This window comes from Carassius carassius, chromosome 16 (assembly GCF_963082965.1).
Source record: "Carassius carassius chromosome 16, fCarCar2.1, whole genome shotgun sequence".
NCBI classification, from domain to species: domain Eukaryota; kingdom Metazoa; phylum Chordata; class Actinopteri; order Cypriniformes; family Cyprinidae; genus Carassius; species Carassius carassius.
The window spans coordinates 2449670-2466022 of NC_081770.1; the positions used below are offsets into that span (position 1 = coordinate 2449670).

Below are 16353 nucleotides of genomic sequence, written 5' to 3' on the forward strand. Positions count from 1 at the left end.
GCATTGCACTAAGATTCAAAATTCAGACGACTGCTTCAAAACAATAGAAAATGTGTTACAATGCAAATACTCACAGTAGCATGCAAAAGTTTGAGCACCCTATTGTAAAAATATCTGTTCCTGTTAATAGCTACTTAAGTAAAAGATAATCTGACTCCCAAAAGTTAAATATGACACATTTATTTAATATTTTACATAAGATAACTTTTCCATAGTTTCACAATAACAAAAAAGGAAAAGGGCCTGAAGCAAGTTTACGTACCCTGCATGATCAGTACTAATTAACAGCCCCTTTGGCAAGTTTTTAAATGCTTTTTGTATCCAGACTGTAGTAATTCCAACATATGAATGCAGCATTCATCTAGTTTTTTAAGTTCAGAACAAATTGTTAAACTAATCTATTTCTTTGTCCAGGTCCAGAGGGTGTGAAGCTGAACCTGGTTGTGTGTGGCAATAACATATTAAAATCCTTCATATCAAACCTGATCCTGAAGCAGAGCGAGAGCGAGAGCAGATCAGAGCTGATCTCAGAGTGTGTGAGGAGAGACGTGGAGCTTGATGGACGTCTGATCAGTCTGGTGGAGCTTCCAGCTCTGTTCAACACTCAGCTCTCAGAGGAGGAAGTGATGCGTCAGACTCACCGCTGTGTGTTTCTCTGTCATCCTGGAGTTCATGTGTTCATCCTCATCATTCCTGATGCTCCACTTAATAATGAAGACAGAGCAGAAATAGAGGAGATCCAGAGGATCTTCAGCTCAAGAATCAACAAACACATCATGATCCTCATAAAGCAGGATTCAGATCAACAGACTGCAGAACTAAATGAAGAAACTCAGTCTGTCATTGAGAGATTTGGAGGACGGCATCATTTCATTGGTCCAAACACACAAGCATCTGTGTTGATGGAGAAATTAAAGCAGATGGTTGAAGAAAATAGTGGTGATTGTTTCTCCACAGAGACGTTGATGGAGGAAAAGATGGAAAAACTGCAGAAATTAGAAGAAATGAAGAAGAGAGTCCATTCATTAGAGACGTGGTTTCAGTTACAAGGTAATGATCTGAAAATCTCTGATTGTTTAAGTCTACACAAATTTGTTAGAATAACATTATATGCAGAGTTCAGAATAAATAATATGATAATGTTTTAATGTAAAAACTATACACTATCTTCTCTGTTGAACTAGATAATTGACGACATTCAATTGACAAAATACTGTTTTTTAATCTATCTTTAGATTCAAGAGAAAGGGAAGATGAACTGAGGATTGTGCTGCTGGGAAAAACTGGAGCTGGGAAGAGTTCAACTGGAAACACCATCTTAGAAAGAGAAGCATTTATATCAGACTTTTCTGAAGAATCTATTACTAAAGAGTGTCAGAAAAAGACAGCTGAAATCAACAGCAGACACATTACTGTGATCGACACTCCAGGACTGTTTGATACTGAACTCAGTAATGAAGAAATCCAGAGAGAAATCAGCAACTGCATCTCCATGATCCTGCCTGGACCACATGTGTTTCTCTTACTGATATCACTGGGACGATTCACTGAAGAAGAGAAAACAGCAGTGAAGATCATCCAAGAGACTTTTGGAGAAAACTCATTAAAGTACACCATAGTGCTCTTCACCAGAGGAGATGATCTGCAGAACAAAACCATTGAAAAGTTTCTGGGAAAACCGGGATCTGCTCTGAATCACCTGATTGAAGCATGTGGAAACAGATTCCATGTGTTCAATAATAAAGAGACTGAAGACCGAACACAGGTGACTGATCTACTGCAGAAGATAGACAACATGGTGAAAGAGAACGGAGGGAGTTACTACTCATGTAAGAAGTTCAGAGAGATGGAGAGAGAAATACAAGAACAACAGAAGAACATACTGATGGAGAAAGTGGAGCAACTGAACAGAGAACAAGAAGAACTGATGAACAAACATAAAGAAGAGAAAAATAAGATGAAGATGAAAATTGAGGAAGAAAGAAAGAATCATGAGAAAGAGACAAAGAGGAGAGAAGAAGAATTTAGAAAAAGAGAAGAACAATATAAAAGAGACATTAAAGAAAGAGAGGAACAAGAGAGAAAGTTACGAGAGGAGATGAAGAGAGAACGAGAGGAATGGGAGAAACAGAGACAACAGGAAAGACAAAAAAGAGAAGAAGAGGAGGAGAAATGGAGAAAGAAAGAACAGGCAATGCAGGAGAGAATGGAAAGGGAGAAAGAAGATCTTCAGTCCAAACATGAAAAAGAGAAAGAACTAATGAAAATGACGATGGATGAGGAAAGACAGAATCATGAGAAAGAGAGAAAGAGAAGAGAAGAAGACTTTATTGAGAGAGAAGAACGATATAAAAGAGACATTAAAGAGAGGGAGGAACAAGTGAGAAAGATAAGAGAGGAGATGAAAATTGAACGAGAGGAATGGGAGAAACAGAAACAAGAAGCAAGACAAAAAAGAGATGAAGAGGAGGAGAGAAGAAAAAAGATAGAGCGGGAAAAATGGGATGAATATTATCAGAATTTTAAACAAGAGAGAGAACGAATGAAGAAAGTAATGGATGAAGAAAGACAGAACCTTGACAAACAGACAAAGAGAAGAGAAGAGGAATATCTTAAAAGAGAAGAACAATATGAAAGAGACATTAAAGAAAGAGAAGAACAAGAGAGAAAGATACACGAGGAAATGAAGAGAGAACGAGAGGAATGGGAGAAACAGAAACAACATGAAAGACAAAAAGAAGAAGAGGAGAAAGCAAGACGTAGAGTTAATGAACTTAATATGAAAACTCTTGCGATTCAGCACACAAACAGTAAGTCAAACAATAACCAGATAATTCTGAAATTAATTAGTAATTTTTTGTTAGGTTTAACACCTTGCTTTTATTGTACTATACTGTGTTTTTCAGCAGTTTATGTGGTTGCTACTGTATATTGCTGAAAAAAATCACTGATTGCACATTTAGAATCATCAGTCACTAGACTCACAACAATTTGCTCACCCATTTTGGAGAGGATATATTTTTGGTTACGTCTGTAAGCTAAACAGAATTAAATGGTTAGTTTACCCAAAAATGGAAATTCTGGCAATAATTACTCAACCAAATCTGTAAAACCTTTTTTCATCTTCGAAACACAAATTAATATAATTTTGATGAAATCCGAGAGCTCTCTGACCCTCCATAGACAGAAATGCATCTGAAATGTTCCAAGGCCCAGAAAAGCAGTAAGAACATTGATAAAACAGTCCAATTGTAATTGTTCAATTGTAATTTTACAAAGCTACGAGAATACTTTTTGTGTGCAAAGGAAATAAAAATAAAAATGTTATTTAACAATTCTTCTCCAAATAATGTTTTTAACCATTATTGAGACTACTGCGATGCATACGTGTTCTGCTGCTGATGTAAAAGCCCTGCTCTTTGATTACTAGCAGAGGAACGCATGCGTCATGGTACTCTCGATAATGGCGTGTGCCTTCCATTTCTTATTTCTTGGAGCAAGAAAATGCCTTTCTGTCATTTGGTTAGTATTTATTATTATTTGTATTTAGAATAAATATACTGTATTTTAATGAAATGAAGAGGACATAAGATACTGTATAATTATTCTATAGTAAAATACAGTTCATAATAATAACAATAATAATAACAGTGCAGTAATCATAATAATTATAATGAACAATAATAATTGACATTAAAGTTCAGAGAAGTCAGTTTGTTACGGAAGGAGACTCACACAGAGAGTTAGAAAAACACAAGTGATTTTTATTTACAGTAGGTGAGGTCGGTGGTGCTGGCAGGTGAGAAATAAAGTCAATATCACAGTCTAAAGGGAAGATGAGGAGAGTAATACTGTAACTTGGGGTTCACAGGAGATTGTAGAAGGGAGACTGCACACAGAATCCACAGAGCTGAAGACCAGAAAGGACACAAGAGAACACACTAGAGGAAACACATGAGGTAAGTATGGCTGCTAGGTAATTCTTTCAATGAATCTCATGGATAACAGAGAGAGAGAGAGAGTACACTTCGTGCAAACGAGATCAGACACTGGAGTGATGTGAGGTGTGTGCTTATGAATGGGAGCTGAGGGTGAGTGCAGCTCTGTGACAGGTGCATGTGATTAAAACTCAGGTGATGGGGTTCGCTGTGATTGGAAAGTGGCTGAGCCTAGCCGGTCTGTGACAGTACCCCCTCCTCCACTGCCCACTCCTGAGGGCTGAAAAACCAGATGTTGTGGTGACGTAACTCTTCCTCGGGGCCCAGGACGATCTGGATAAATGGAGTGAAAGGCTTCTAGCCACATGGGGCCAATGATATCAGCTCTGGAGACACATGACTGTTTTTCTGGCCCATAGCCTTCTCAGTCTACAAGATATTCCAAGAGTCCAGCACGGCACCGGGAGTCCAAGATCTCCTCAATTTTGTAGATGGTACCATCCTCCTGGACTAATAGGAGAGGGGGTTTCTCCATTGGGCAAGGCTTTGTGGAAAGAGAAACAGGAGGATGGTGAGGTTTCAGAAGTTACACATGGAAGGAAGAATTAATTTTATATTGTGAAGGAAGCTGGAATTGGTAAGTGACTGGATTGGTTTATCTGAGGATGGTAAAGGGGCCAACATATCTGGGACTGAGCTTCTTGCAGGGTAGGTGCATCCTGATGTCACATGTTGACAGCCATACCTTCTGTCCAGGTTGGTATGCTGGGGTCTCAGTCTGTGCACTGCCCGCTGAATCTGATGGTGAGCTGCGTCCCAGACCCTCTCACTCTCTCTGAACCAGTAATTGACCAAAGGAACATCCGTCGATTCCCCGGACCAGGGGAATGGGGAGGCATTTACCAGAGTATGCACTGGAAGGGAGTGAGTAGAGTGGATGGCTGACAAAGAGAGTTTTTTGCCTACTTGGCCCAGCCTAGGAATTGGTTGCAAGAGTTCTGGTGGCCATGGAAGAAGGTTCGTAGGAATCGCCCAATCTCTTGGATTTTCCTCTGTGTCTGCCCATTAGACTGGGGATGGCATCCAGATGAGGGGCTTATGGTCACACTTAGGAGGGAGAAGAATGTCTTCCATACTCTAGAGATAAACTGTGGGCCATGGTCAGAAACAATGTCCTCAGGAATTCAATAATATCTGAATACATTGTTAAAAATGATATCAGCAGTTTTCATAGCTGTGGGTAAGCCCTTGAGGGGGAGAAAACGACAGGATTTAGAGAATCAATCAATGACTACTAGAATATAGGTGCTAACTTCACCATGAAAGGCTTGTTGGGGTCTGGATGGATGAGGAGTGGTGCAGAGGTGAAGGCTTTCTTTAGGGCTTCAAAGGCCTCCGTGGCAGCTGGTGACTGAGAGAGATTTAATTTTGTCTTTAAACATGTGGGTGAGTGGACTGGTAATGGAGCTGTAGCTGTAGATGAATCTTCTATAAGATTCAGTTTGCGAAACCCAGGAAAGGGGAGTTCTTTGATTGTGGTTGGGACAGGCCAGTTTTGGATGGCATCAACCTTCCCTTTGTTCATCTGGATACTACCATCATCAATGACATAATGGTAGGACACTGAGGATTTATTGGAACGAGCATTTTTCGGCTTTAAGGAACAAATGGAGTTCTCTCAGGCATTTCAGGACATCCGCAACATGGTGGCGATGTTCGGCCATGCTCTGGGATAAGGATATCATCAATATAGTATGAACCAGTGGAGATACTCCCGGAGCGCCTCATGATGAGGCTGTATGCTCTATGGAAGTCTAACTTGGTGAAGACGGTGGCTCTGTGGAGATGTTCAAAGGCCACTGGGACGAGGGGAAGTGGGTAGCAGTACTTGACTGTACTCTTGTTTAGTGCCCGGTAATCTATGCAAGTCCTTAAACCTCTGTCCTTATTGGCAACGAAAAAGAAGCTGGAAACAGCAGGGGATGTGGAAGGGTGGATTTAGCTTTGACGCAACGCTTCCTCAATGTACTCCTCCATGGCCTTCTGTTCAGGGGATTGACAAGGGGTAAATCCTTCCATGGGGCACTGGCTCACCCGGAATCAGATCTGTGGCACAGTCCCATGGCCGCTTGGGACCAGATGATCTCAGCCCATTGAAGTGCTTGCCCCATCAGCAAGGATATGATGAATGCTATAGCTGTAGCGCTTTCTGTAGTGTAAAGATGTGGCTGCGTCTCCAGTGCGAGCGAAAACTGCAGCAGAAAACTGTTGCATTCCGCCCCCGAGCCAGAGAAGGGCTCGTGGTGAGTATGGTAGTGGAAGTGGGAGTGGTGGTGTAACCAGTGGTGTGACAATGGCTGGGGTGAGAATCCGTTTGAGGGCATCCACGATCTCCTGGAACGGGTAGGAAGCACTCATCCTGCTGAATCGTTTGTGGTTCAATCTTCTGTTACGGAAGGAGACTCACACAGAGAGTTAGAAAAACACAAGTGATGTTTATTTACAGCAGGTGAGGTCGGTGGTCCTAGCAGGTGAGTAATAAAGTCAATATCACAGTCTTAAGGGAAGATGAGGATAGTAATACTGTAAATTGGGGTTCACAGGAGATCGTGGAAGGGAGACAGAGGACTGCACACACCTTGGATGTAGGGCAGACTGGGGAATCCACAGAGCTGAAGACAAGAAAGGACACAGGAAAACACACTGGAGGAACCACAGGAGGTAAGTATGTCTGTTAGGTAAGTCTTTCTATGAATTTCATAGATAACAGAGAGCGAGAGTCCACTTTGTGCAAACGAGATCGGACACTGGAGTGATGTGAGGTGTGTGCTTATGAATGGGAGCCAAGTATGATTGCTGATCCATGAAAGGTGCGTGCAATTAGAACTCGGGTAATGGGGTTTGCTGTGATTTGGAAGTGGTTGAGTCTGGCTGGTCTGTGACACAGTTAGCCGTCATTTTATTTGATGGGATAAGAGAACTGTATAATGCATGGGTTGTGATCCAATAAACATTGAGAATTACTGAAATGAAATGTTGCAAATAGTTTACATTTTAGGTTTCAGTTTATACAGTATAATCAATTGTTGTTAATCTTTAAACTCTATTATTATCTTTTACAGATTATGAAGATTCAATGTCAGATGCAGGATGTGTGAGAATATTGCATCTTGGACGGAAAGGAAGTGGAAAGTCTGCAACAGGAAACACTATCCTAAGAAAAAATGAATTTCAAAGTGAAGACAGTTCAACATCTGTGACCACTGTTTGTCAGATGGGAGTTGTTGAAGTTGCTGGTCAATCAGTAACTGTTATTGATACTCCAGGACTCTTCGACACGACACTGACAAAAGAACATGTGCAGGAAGAAATAATGAATTGTGTTTCACTGTCAGCACCTGGACCACATGCATTTATCATTGTGCTGAGTGTGGGAAAAATCACTCCAGAGGATAAAGACATTTTACACATGATAAAGATGGTCTTTGGCTCAAAAGCAGCAGATTTCTGCATTGTTCTCTTAACTCGAGGAGATGATCTGAGAGGACAAACAATACAGCAATATGTAGAGAGTTGTGATGAACTCAAGAAATTGATCAGTGATTGTGGAAACAGATTCCTGGCTTTTAACAACACAGAAACACAAGATCAGACTCAAGTTACTCATCTGTTAAATATGATAGAAGAAATGAATCAAGGCCAATACTTCACTAATGAGATGTTTGAGGAGGCAGCGATCTCCATTGAACAGAGTCTGGAAATAATAGAAGAGAATGAAAGAAAAAATCAGGTTCAATTTGAAGAATTAAAAGCCAAATATGACAGGGAACACAAAAACATGAGAAAGACACTGGAGAAGAAGAAACAAAGGGGAGATGAGGAACGAGAGAGATTGAAGAACAAGTTCAGAGACATAGAAGAAAGACTCAGGAGAGAGTTTGAGGAGAAAGAAAAATCAGATCAGAAGAAACAAGAGACGGAGGATCAGAAACGATCAGAAGAAGAGAAACAACAAAGAGATGAATATCTTCTGAGAATAGAGGAGATGAAGAAAGAGATTGAAGATCAGAGAATACAGTATGAAGAAGAGCTAAAAGAAAGAGAAATAGAAGATAGAAAGAGAGAGGAGGAATATAAACAAGAGCAAGAAAAGAGGAGAAATGAGCACGAACACATCATGACAGAGTTAAGAAAAAAACAGGAAGAGGAAATAAAAAAGAGAGATTTAGAGGAAAAAATGAGGACAGAACAAGAAGAGAAAGAGAGAGAGGAATGGAAGAGAAAAATAAAAGAGGCTGAAAATGACAAAGAGACTGAGGAAGAAATTAAACGACAGATGAGAGAATGGGAAGAAGAGGAAAACAAACAGATGAGAGAACGAGAGGAAGAGGAAAGAGAGACAAAAGAGAGACACGAGAATCAGCTGAGAGAAAAACAAGAAGAACTGGAAAACAAGAGAAAGAAATGTGAAAGAGAGAGAGAAGAAGAAGAACAGATGATAGAGGAGGAGAGAGAAAAACTGAAGAGGGAAAGAGAAAAAAACAAGAAAGATTATGAAGAAAAGATAAATGAAATGGAGAGACGTTATGAGCAAATGGAACGAGAGAGAAGAGAGGAGTGGAGGAGAAGAAAACGAGAGTATGAAGAGAGAAGAGTGGAGAAGAGAAAGAGATGGGAGAAAATGATAGAAGATCTAAAACAAGAGCAAGAGAAGGAGATCAAGAGAAGAGAAAGAGAGGAGAGAGAAAGAATAGACAGAGAAGAAAGAGAGTGTGATGAAATGAAACAGAAATATGAAGAACAAAAAGAGAAGGTGAAGAAGAAACATCAAGATGAAGCAAGAAAACAAAGAGAAGAACTGAATGATTTCAAAGAGAGAAAAGAACAGCACATTCAGGAGCTCAAGGAGAGATTTGAAGAGTTTCAAAAACAACTGAATGAAGTGAAAAAGTTAAGAATGGAGATAGAAGCTAAATGGTCATGTCATGTCATGTGAAACATTATTGATCAGCCAAATGAATGGTAACGTGACTTTTGTAGTGAATTTGAAGGGTTTTTCTATCTTTCTCTTTCTTTCTTTACATAATCTGGGTTATTCCCACATGCTCCTGAAGAGTCACTGTCATGCAGATTTGAATAACTTACTGAACATACCAGTTATTATTAAGAGATCATGTAGACCTTGATGAGTGGATTTGAATAGAGTTAAAGCTCTGCAGGAGCAGATTTGAATAGACCTGAACATAAATGATCATTCAAAATAAATTTTCTTTTTGTAGATAAAAAAAAGAGATAAAAGATAGAAAACTGATGTCAGCTGTTCATGAACTTTAAAGTCTCTCATGCAGTAGATGAAACCTAAGATGCTGATCACAATAATACCATAACTAAAAGGTGTTAAAGGAAGTTTTTATTTACTTTGGATCCTCTTATTTCATTTTTTAGCATCATTTTTGTAATCTGAACATTATTCTGAAATGATGCTGTACTTTCACATTTTCTGTTATTTTCTGGTGAATAAAAATAGAATTAAAGTTCCTCATTAACACAGATCATTGTGCTGCTGTTAGCAGTAGTGGATGAAGTACACAAATCAAACGCTTGAGTAACAGTACAGATACATATAATAAAATAATATTCCAGTAAAAGTACACCTTTTTCCTTTTACTCAAGTAAAAGGACAAAAGTACTCCATTTTTTTTGTACTTAGAAACAAAGTACCGAAAGATAGATTTTGCAATTTTATTAGGCTACTTAATTTCATTTTATATTAACACATATATTTTATAATCCTGCTGCTCAAAATGCATGGCATTTTTCCAAAATAACCCCTATATGGAGTCAAGATATATTTTTGTTGTTGATATGGACTACGCTGATGAGAGTGATGTTCACTGTGAAGCTTACACTGTGATGTACCTGAGAGAAAATAGATTCGACCATCTGATTTTCACCAGTAAGAAAAAAGTATATATATATTTATTTTTTATTTTTATTTTTTTATAAAATTTTTAAATCAATCAAACCAACAACAACAACAACAAAAAATAATAATAATATGGCTTACCACAATAAATCAGTTTAAGAAATAAATGAAGTAGAGAATGGTATAATCATACAAACAATATATCTTACATATTTTTTGCACCAATGTGTCACACATTTAAACCTCATTAAACAAACCCTCTAATAAGAATAGAGGATATATCTAAGCCCATATATATCAGAAATGGGTCCCACCTTCTATAAAAGAGGACATCTCTATTATAAGATGCACAGGTTAGATAATCTAATGAAACGTATTCCAATATAACCCTGTGCCATAGTGACCTAGAAGGGGCTTTATCAACTAACCAGTTCAAGAGAATACATTTTCTTGCACAGAATTTAAGGAACTTGCAAAGTGTCTTTTTATGTTTGTCTATAACCATGTCATCATATATTCCAAGCAACATGTGTTTTGGACCGTAGCCAATATTAATAGATAAGATAGCATTAAGTTCTTGTTCAACCATAACCCAAAACTTCTGAATCTCCTTACAAGACCAGAAACAGTGAATAAGATCTCCTTCCTCTGTTTTACATTTCGGGCACATTGGCGACCAGTCTTCTTTAAACTTGTGCCTCTGCGAAGGAGAAATGTGAGCTCTGTGCAAAATTTTCAACTGCATTGCTTTTACTCTGTTACATATGCTTAAGGTCCCTGCATTGATGGTCTGTGATTTGTATTTCAAGTGTCCTTTCCCATGTCCTCTTCACTAAGTTCGTATTTGAAGATCCACAATCCTTGAGAACCTTATAAAAAGAACTTGTAGAACTGTTCATTTATAAAAAAAGTTGTCTCTCCACAGCCGAAATGTCCCGATTTGTGAGTAGAGTAGTGTCCTTTTTTACTGTAAACAGTCTCTCAACTGTAAATAACGAAAAAAGTCCTGTCGTGGAATGCTGTACTTGGTGGTTAATTGGTCAAATGACATTAAAGTGTCCCCTTTGAATAGATCATGTAAAGTATTGAGACCTTTATGTGCCCAAACTTGAACATTTTGGTCTACAGTCCCCGGCAGGAAGTCATAGTTATCACAAATAGGAGTAAAAGTTGAGGTAAGTTGGGGTCGACCCTCCAAACGCCTGATAACTTTCCATGCCTTGACAGCATTAACTGTGATGGGGTTACTACAGGCGACTTTCAAGGACTTAAACTTTTTTTATGTGTAAAATTTAGTGGAATCATTTGAATGGGGTAAAGTAATCTTGGAAGAATATTCATCTTCAGGAGGGAGATCCGTCCCAACCAAGAAACAGGAAGAACATTCCACCTTTCTAAGTCTAACCGAATGCGTTCAAAAAGTGGAGGAAAGTTTACTTTATACATCTGTTCAAAGGAGGGGGTAACATATATTAAATATAAAATATATTAAACCCTCAGGGGCCCATCTAAATGGGAAGGATGGTAATGTTTGGGGTACTTGTTTTAAGCTGCCTATATAGGCATTGCCATTGACTTATCATAATTAATTTTATATCCTGAAGAAGTGCCGAATTTGTCAATTTGTCTAAAAGAGCTGGAGTAGAGGTATCAGGATTCACCCTGAATATCAAAATATCATCTGCATATAGGGCAATCTTATGTTGAATGTTTGCTATTGTTAACCCACAAATTTCACTATTTGTTCTTACTGCTTCTGCCAGAGGTTCAATTATCAAAGCAAATAAAAGAGGAGATCGAGGGCAGCCTTGCCTCGTCCCCCTTCCAACCTTAAATGTAGAGGAGCGGCATCCGTTAGTCAGCACAGCACTAAGAGGTTCACTATACAATAACTTGACCCACTTAATAAAGTGTTCACCAAGACCAAATATATGTAACGTATGAAATAAGTAGGGCCATTCGATGCGATCTAATGCCTTCTCCGCATCTAGTGAGATCACAAGACCATCTCCTGACTGCTGCTTAGCAAACTGTATCACATTCAACAGGCGACGCATGTTATTGACAGAGTTTCGTCCTATAATAAAGCCTGTTTGGTCATCCTTTATTAGAGTGGGGAGAAGGCATTCTAACCGTGTTGCTAATATTTTAGAAAGAATCTTCAGATCTACATTAAGTAGTGAAATAGGTCGGTATGACGAACAATCCTCCGCTTGTTTACCTTTTTTCAAAATTAAGGATATATTCGCTTCTCTCATGGATCGTGGCAAATGGCCTTTCGCAAACGAGTCATTGAGCATATTTAGTAAGGGGTCAACTAATAAATCTCTAAACTCTTTATAAAATTCAGTACTAAGCCCATCTGGGCCAGGTGTTTTCACAGACTGCAAACTCTTTATGGCTTCTAGAACTTCATTTTTAGATATAGGAGCATTAAGGGAAGAGATCTGATCTTTTGATAAACTGGGTAGGTTAAGGGTGAAGAAGAAAAGCTCTGTGGATTGTGTTGTATCCCCTTCTAATTCTGACCTATATAACATCTCAAACCATTCTTTAAATGTATTATTAATAGATAAGCTGCCTAGAAAACGTTTACCGCTACTATCCACAATGGACAGGATAGACTGAGAGTCCGATTTTTTCTTTGTTAAGAATGCTAAATATTTCCCCACTTTATCCCCATGTTCATATAGTTTCTGTTTGGCAAAACGAATTTTCACTTCTGCTTGTTTTGTTAAAAGAGAATCTAAGGCGGATCTAAGTGCTGACATTTCCTTCATCTTACCAGGTATTGGTTTTTTAATATATAATCTCTCAGCATTCTTTAGCTTCGATTCTAAGATCTCTTTTTGTTTGGCTTGTCTGCGTCTTTTACTTAGTGTGTATGATATAATAAGGCCTCTAGAAAAAGCTTTGGCTGTTTCCCAAAGTAAAGATGGATCTTCGGTTGAGGCAGAGTTAATAGACATGAAAGAGTTAAACTCCTCTGTAAAATATGATATAAAATTATGATCAGCCAAAATGAATGGATGAAATCTCCAACTATTAGATGTAATATCTTGGTTCCCGAAGGAATATTCAGCAAAAACTGCTGCATGGTCGGATATAGAAATATTACCTATATGGCAAGATAATACATACTGCAACATATTTTTTTGGAGAAAATAAATAATGTATCCTAGTATAGCTGCTGTGGAAAAAAAGTGTACTCCTGTTTTGCAGGGTGGCAGGCCCTCCAAATATCTACATAGTCAAAGTCTTCCCAGAGAGCCCTAACAGTTTTAGCCTGGGTTGATAATGATTTACCTGTTGGTAATTTTATTTAATTTAGCTATAATGGGGCATAAATGACAATTAAAATCTCCCCCAATAAACAGTTTCTTAACTCCCCACTCTGCTAATTTGGCAAAGCTGTAGTCAGAAATTCACCTGGGTGGCCAGGTGGCCAATAAATGTTCAAAAAAGCAATTTCCTTTTTTTAGCGTGCTAAAATTATAATATTTGGGTTGTAATAGTAGGAAACTTAACAAAGAGACACTACCGCTCAAATACAGTACACACAGCCTTCCTTCAAGCCGCCATCTTGAAAACCCCAGAAAAAAGTATTTTAAAGTTTGTTGTTTTACAGATCATCACAGTTATATATGACATGATAATAAGGCCTGAAGTTAGGAAGAACATTTTAAACAAAATATAATTATCACACCCCTGGACTCATCTGAGAGTTTCTGTCTCCTGTGTTTGGTTAAGTGATTAGTTCCCAGGTGTGTCTAGTTTCTTTCCCATGTGTTCCATGTCTCCATTAATTTAGTAATTTCATGCACCTGTCTGCTCTTCGTTATTCTGTCTTTATATACCATAGTCTTTCAGTTCAGTTTTGTCGGGTCTACCAGTTACAAGTCTGTATCTTCCTCCTGTCTTCCATGTTGAATATACTCCTGTGTTGGATTAATAGAGACGATTATTATCGACTCTGTGTTCCTTCTGGGCAGCGTATTGCGACAATAATTATATTTTCATAATGATTTTTTTTCTTCTCAAACCTTGTCTATGGTGCAGAGGGCATCACTTCCGACTTTGATAATTACTGTAGTTACCATGTTCTGAACAACACAGTCTTTCTTTTACCCCAGATGTAATCTATATAGGTGGTTGAATAAAAATCTTTGGACTTTATATCTAAAAATGACCTCAACTTAGCACCAGCAAGCTTATTAGCTAGTTATCATGTGTCAGCAGTAGGCTAAATTTTTTATGTAGTGCACCAACTCCCAGAGGGGCACCAATAGGGACAACATCCCAGTTTGTTAGAAAAAAAAAAACACTTGACGTGTCATTCCCCCAACCTCGCTCCCGACCGCCCGCACCTAATGTGTACGGCGGAATGCAAGTGATCAACTGATGGATGGCCATCTATACCCATGAAAAAAACATCAGCAATCCAGCGCAGAGAAAAAAAGGGTTGAAAGAAAAAATGAAAAGGTGAAAAAGAAGCCTGTGCATAACTTTCATAATTCTGTGAAACTTTGTTAGCTGTCAACTTTAATAACGTGTTTTAATATCGGAAATAATTTCACCACCACCAACGCATCTTAACAAGAATAACACCAAAAATCATGGTTCTTGCAGCCATGGTAACTGCAAATAAACCATGGTTTTAGATTAGATTAAATTCAACTTTATTGTCATTGTGCAGAGTACAAGTACAGAGCTAATGTAATGCAGTTTGCATCTAACCAGAAGTGCAAGAATATAGTGTTTTATATAAATAAAAGTGCAGAGTAAGTGAAGCTATGGTGTACAGAATGTACAGTAGAGTTGCTATAAACAGTATTGAGCAGAGTATATACAGAATATAAATATGAATGCAAATGTAGGGATTATATGTACATTATGAACAGAGCAATGTGGGTTTATATATGCATTATGAACAGCAGCAACGTGAGAACAGTTGGATGAGTGTGCAAAAGTATTGTTAAACAATGTATTATATGCAAAATAACAGTAGTGCAATGATATTTTTATAGAAATAGTTTACTGTGCTTTGTACAGAAGTACTGTGACGAGTGCAGTAAAAGAGCAGGTGCAGGTTAGATTGGTGTTGTGGAGTTCAGAAGTGTCACAGCCTCGGGGAAGAAGCTCTTCCTGAGTCTACTAGTGCGAGAGCGTAGCTCCTGTAACTCCTGCCGGATGGAAGGAGGGTGAAGAGTCCATAGTGAAGATGAGACGCATCCTTCATGATGTTTCTTGCTCTGCCCAGACAGCGCTTATGATAAATGTTCTCAATGGAAGTTAACTGGGTGTCAGTGATCCATCGAGCGGTTTAAGGCTCCATAAGAAGTAAAGGTGCTGCTGTGCCTTTTTGACCAGGGTGGAGGTGTTATGAGGCCAGGTGAGGTCATCAGAGATGTGGATGCCAAGGAACTTGAAACTCGACACACGCTCCACTACAGCTCCGTTGATGTAGATGGGTGTGTGAGTCCACAATGATCTCCTTAGTCTTCTGGGAGTTTAGTTCCAGATTGTTGGTGGCACACCACACAGCCAGGTGCTGCACCTCATCCCTGTAGGCTGACTCATCATCCTTGATCAGACCTACCACCGTGGTGTCATCTGCAAATTTTATTATGGTGTTGGAGCCATAAACAGGAACGCAGTCATGATGGAGAATGAGAGGTTATCTAACTTAACAGACTGAGGTCTGTTAGTCAGAAAATCTAGAATCCAGTTGCAGATGGGTGTGCTGATTCCAAGATGGCTGAACTTGGAGATCAGCTTGGTTGGGGGTTACCGATGAACAGCATTCTCACGTGTGTTCTGACTGTCCAGGTGGTTGAGGGCAGAGTTAAGTGCCGTTGAGATGGCTTCTTCTGTTGACCTATTGTGGCAATATGCAAATTGGAACGGGTCTAGTGTAGCAGGGAGACAAGATTTTAAGTGAGAGCCAGCCAGTTTCTCAAAGCACTTGGCAATGATGGGGGTGAGTGCAACAGGACGGAAGTTGTTTGGGACCAAGGCAGTGGAGTGTTTAGGTACTGGTACGATGGTGGAGGTTTTGAAGATAGTGGGGACAGGAAATTGATTGACAGGCAATTGATTGATAAAACATTGATCAAAATTAAGATACAATTTATACAAAACGAATATCTTTTAAAAATAGTTTTCTATAAAACAAAACTTAATGAAGTCATCAAAATCATGTTTTACCAAAAACAGCGCCGTTGCTAGGAGGGCGCCAGCGCCTCTGCCTCGCGAGTGGATGATAGCCCTTTTTAAAAATTTTAAAATACTATTTGTGTAATAATTATTAATCAAATTAAGACACAACTAATGACATAACACAAAAAAAATGTGGATATGAGTTCCAAATTGTGTTTAATTAATGAGCTCCTTAAGTATAATATATACATGTACACACACACACACATATATGTAATAGAAAATCCTCAATCTCAGCTCAAGAAACTCATTTTATTTAAGTTTTCAGTT

At 38.7% G+C, this 16353-nt stretch overlaps 2 protein-coding genes across 2 annotated transcripts in view; both read left to right on the forward strand.

Moving 5' to 3' along the window:
- Window positions 1-16353, forward strand: part of LOC132159417 (guanylyl cyclase-activating protein 1-like) — a 97064-nt gene that overhangs the window by 32954 nt on the left and 47757 nt on the right. The gene's annotated exons all lie outside the window — the stretch shown is intronic.
- On the forward strand, window positions 425-9227 carry LOC132159234 (golgin subfamily A member 6-like protein 24). The gene is made up of 5 exons (XM_059568777.1): window positions 425-1050; window positions 1236-2885; window positions 6179-6300; window positions 6542-6659; window positions 7061-9227. Exons 1-5 carry the CDS (start codon window positions 627-629, stop codon window positions 8932-8934), a joined length of 4188 nt encoding a protein of 1395 aa, XP_059424760.1. The 5' UTR covers window positions 425-626; the 3' UTR covers window positions 8935-9227.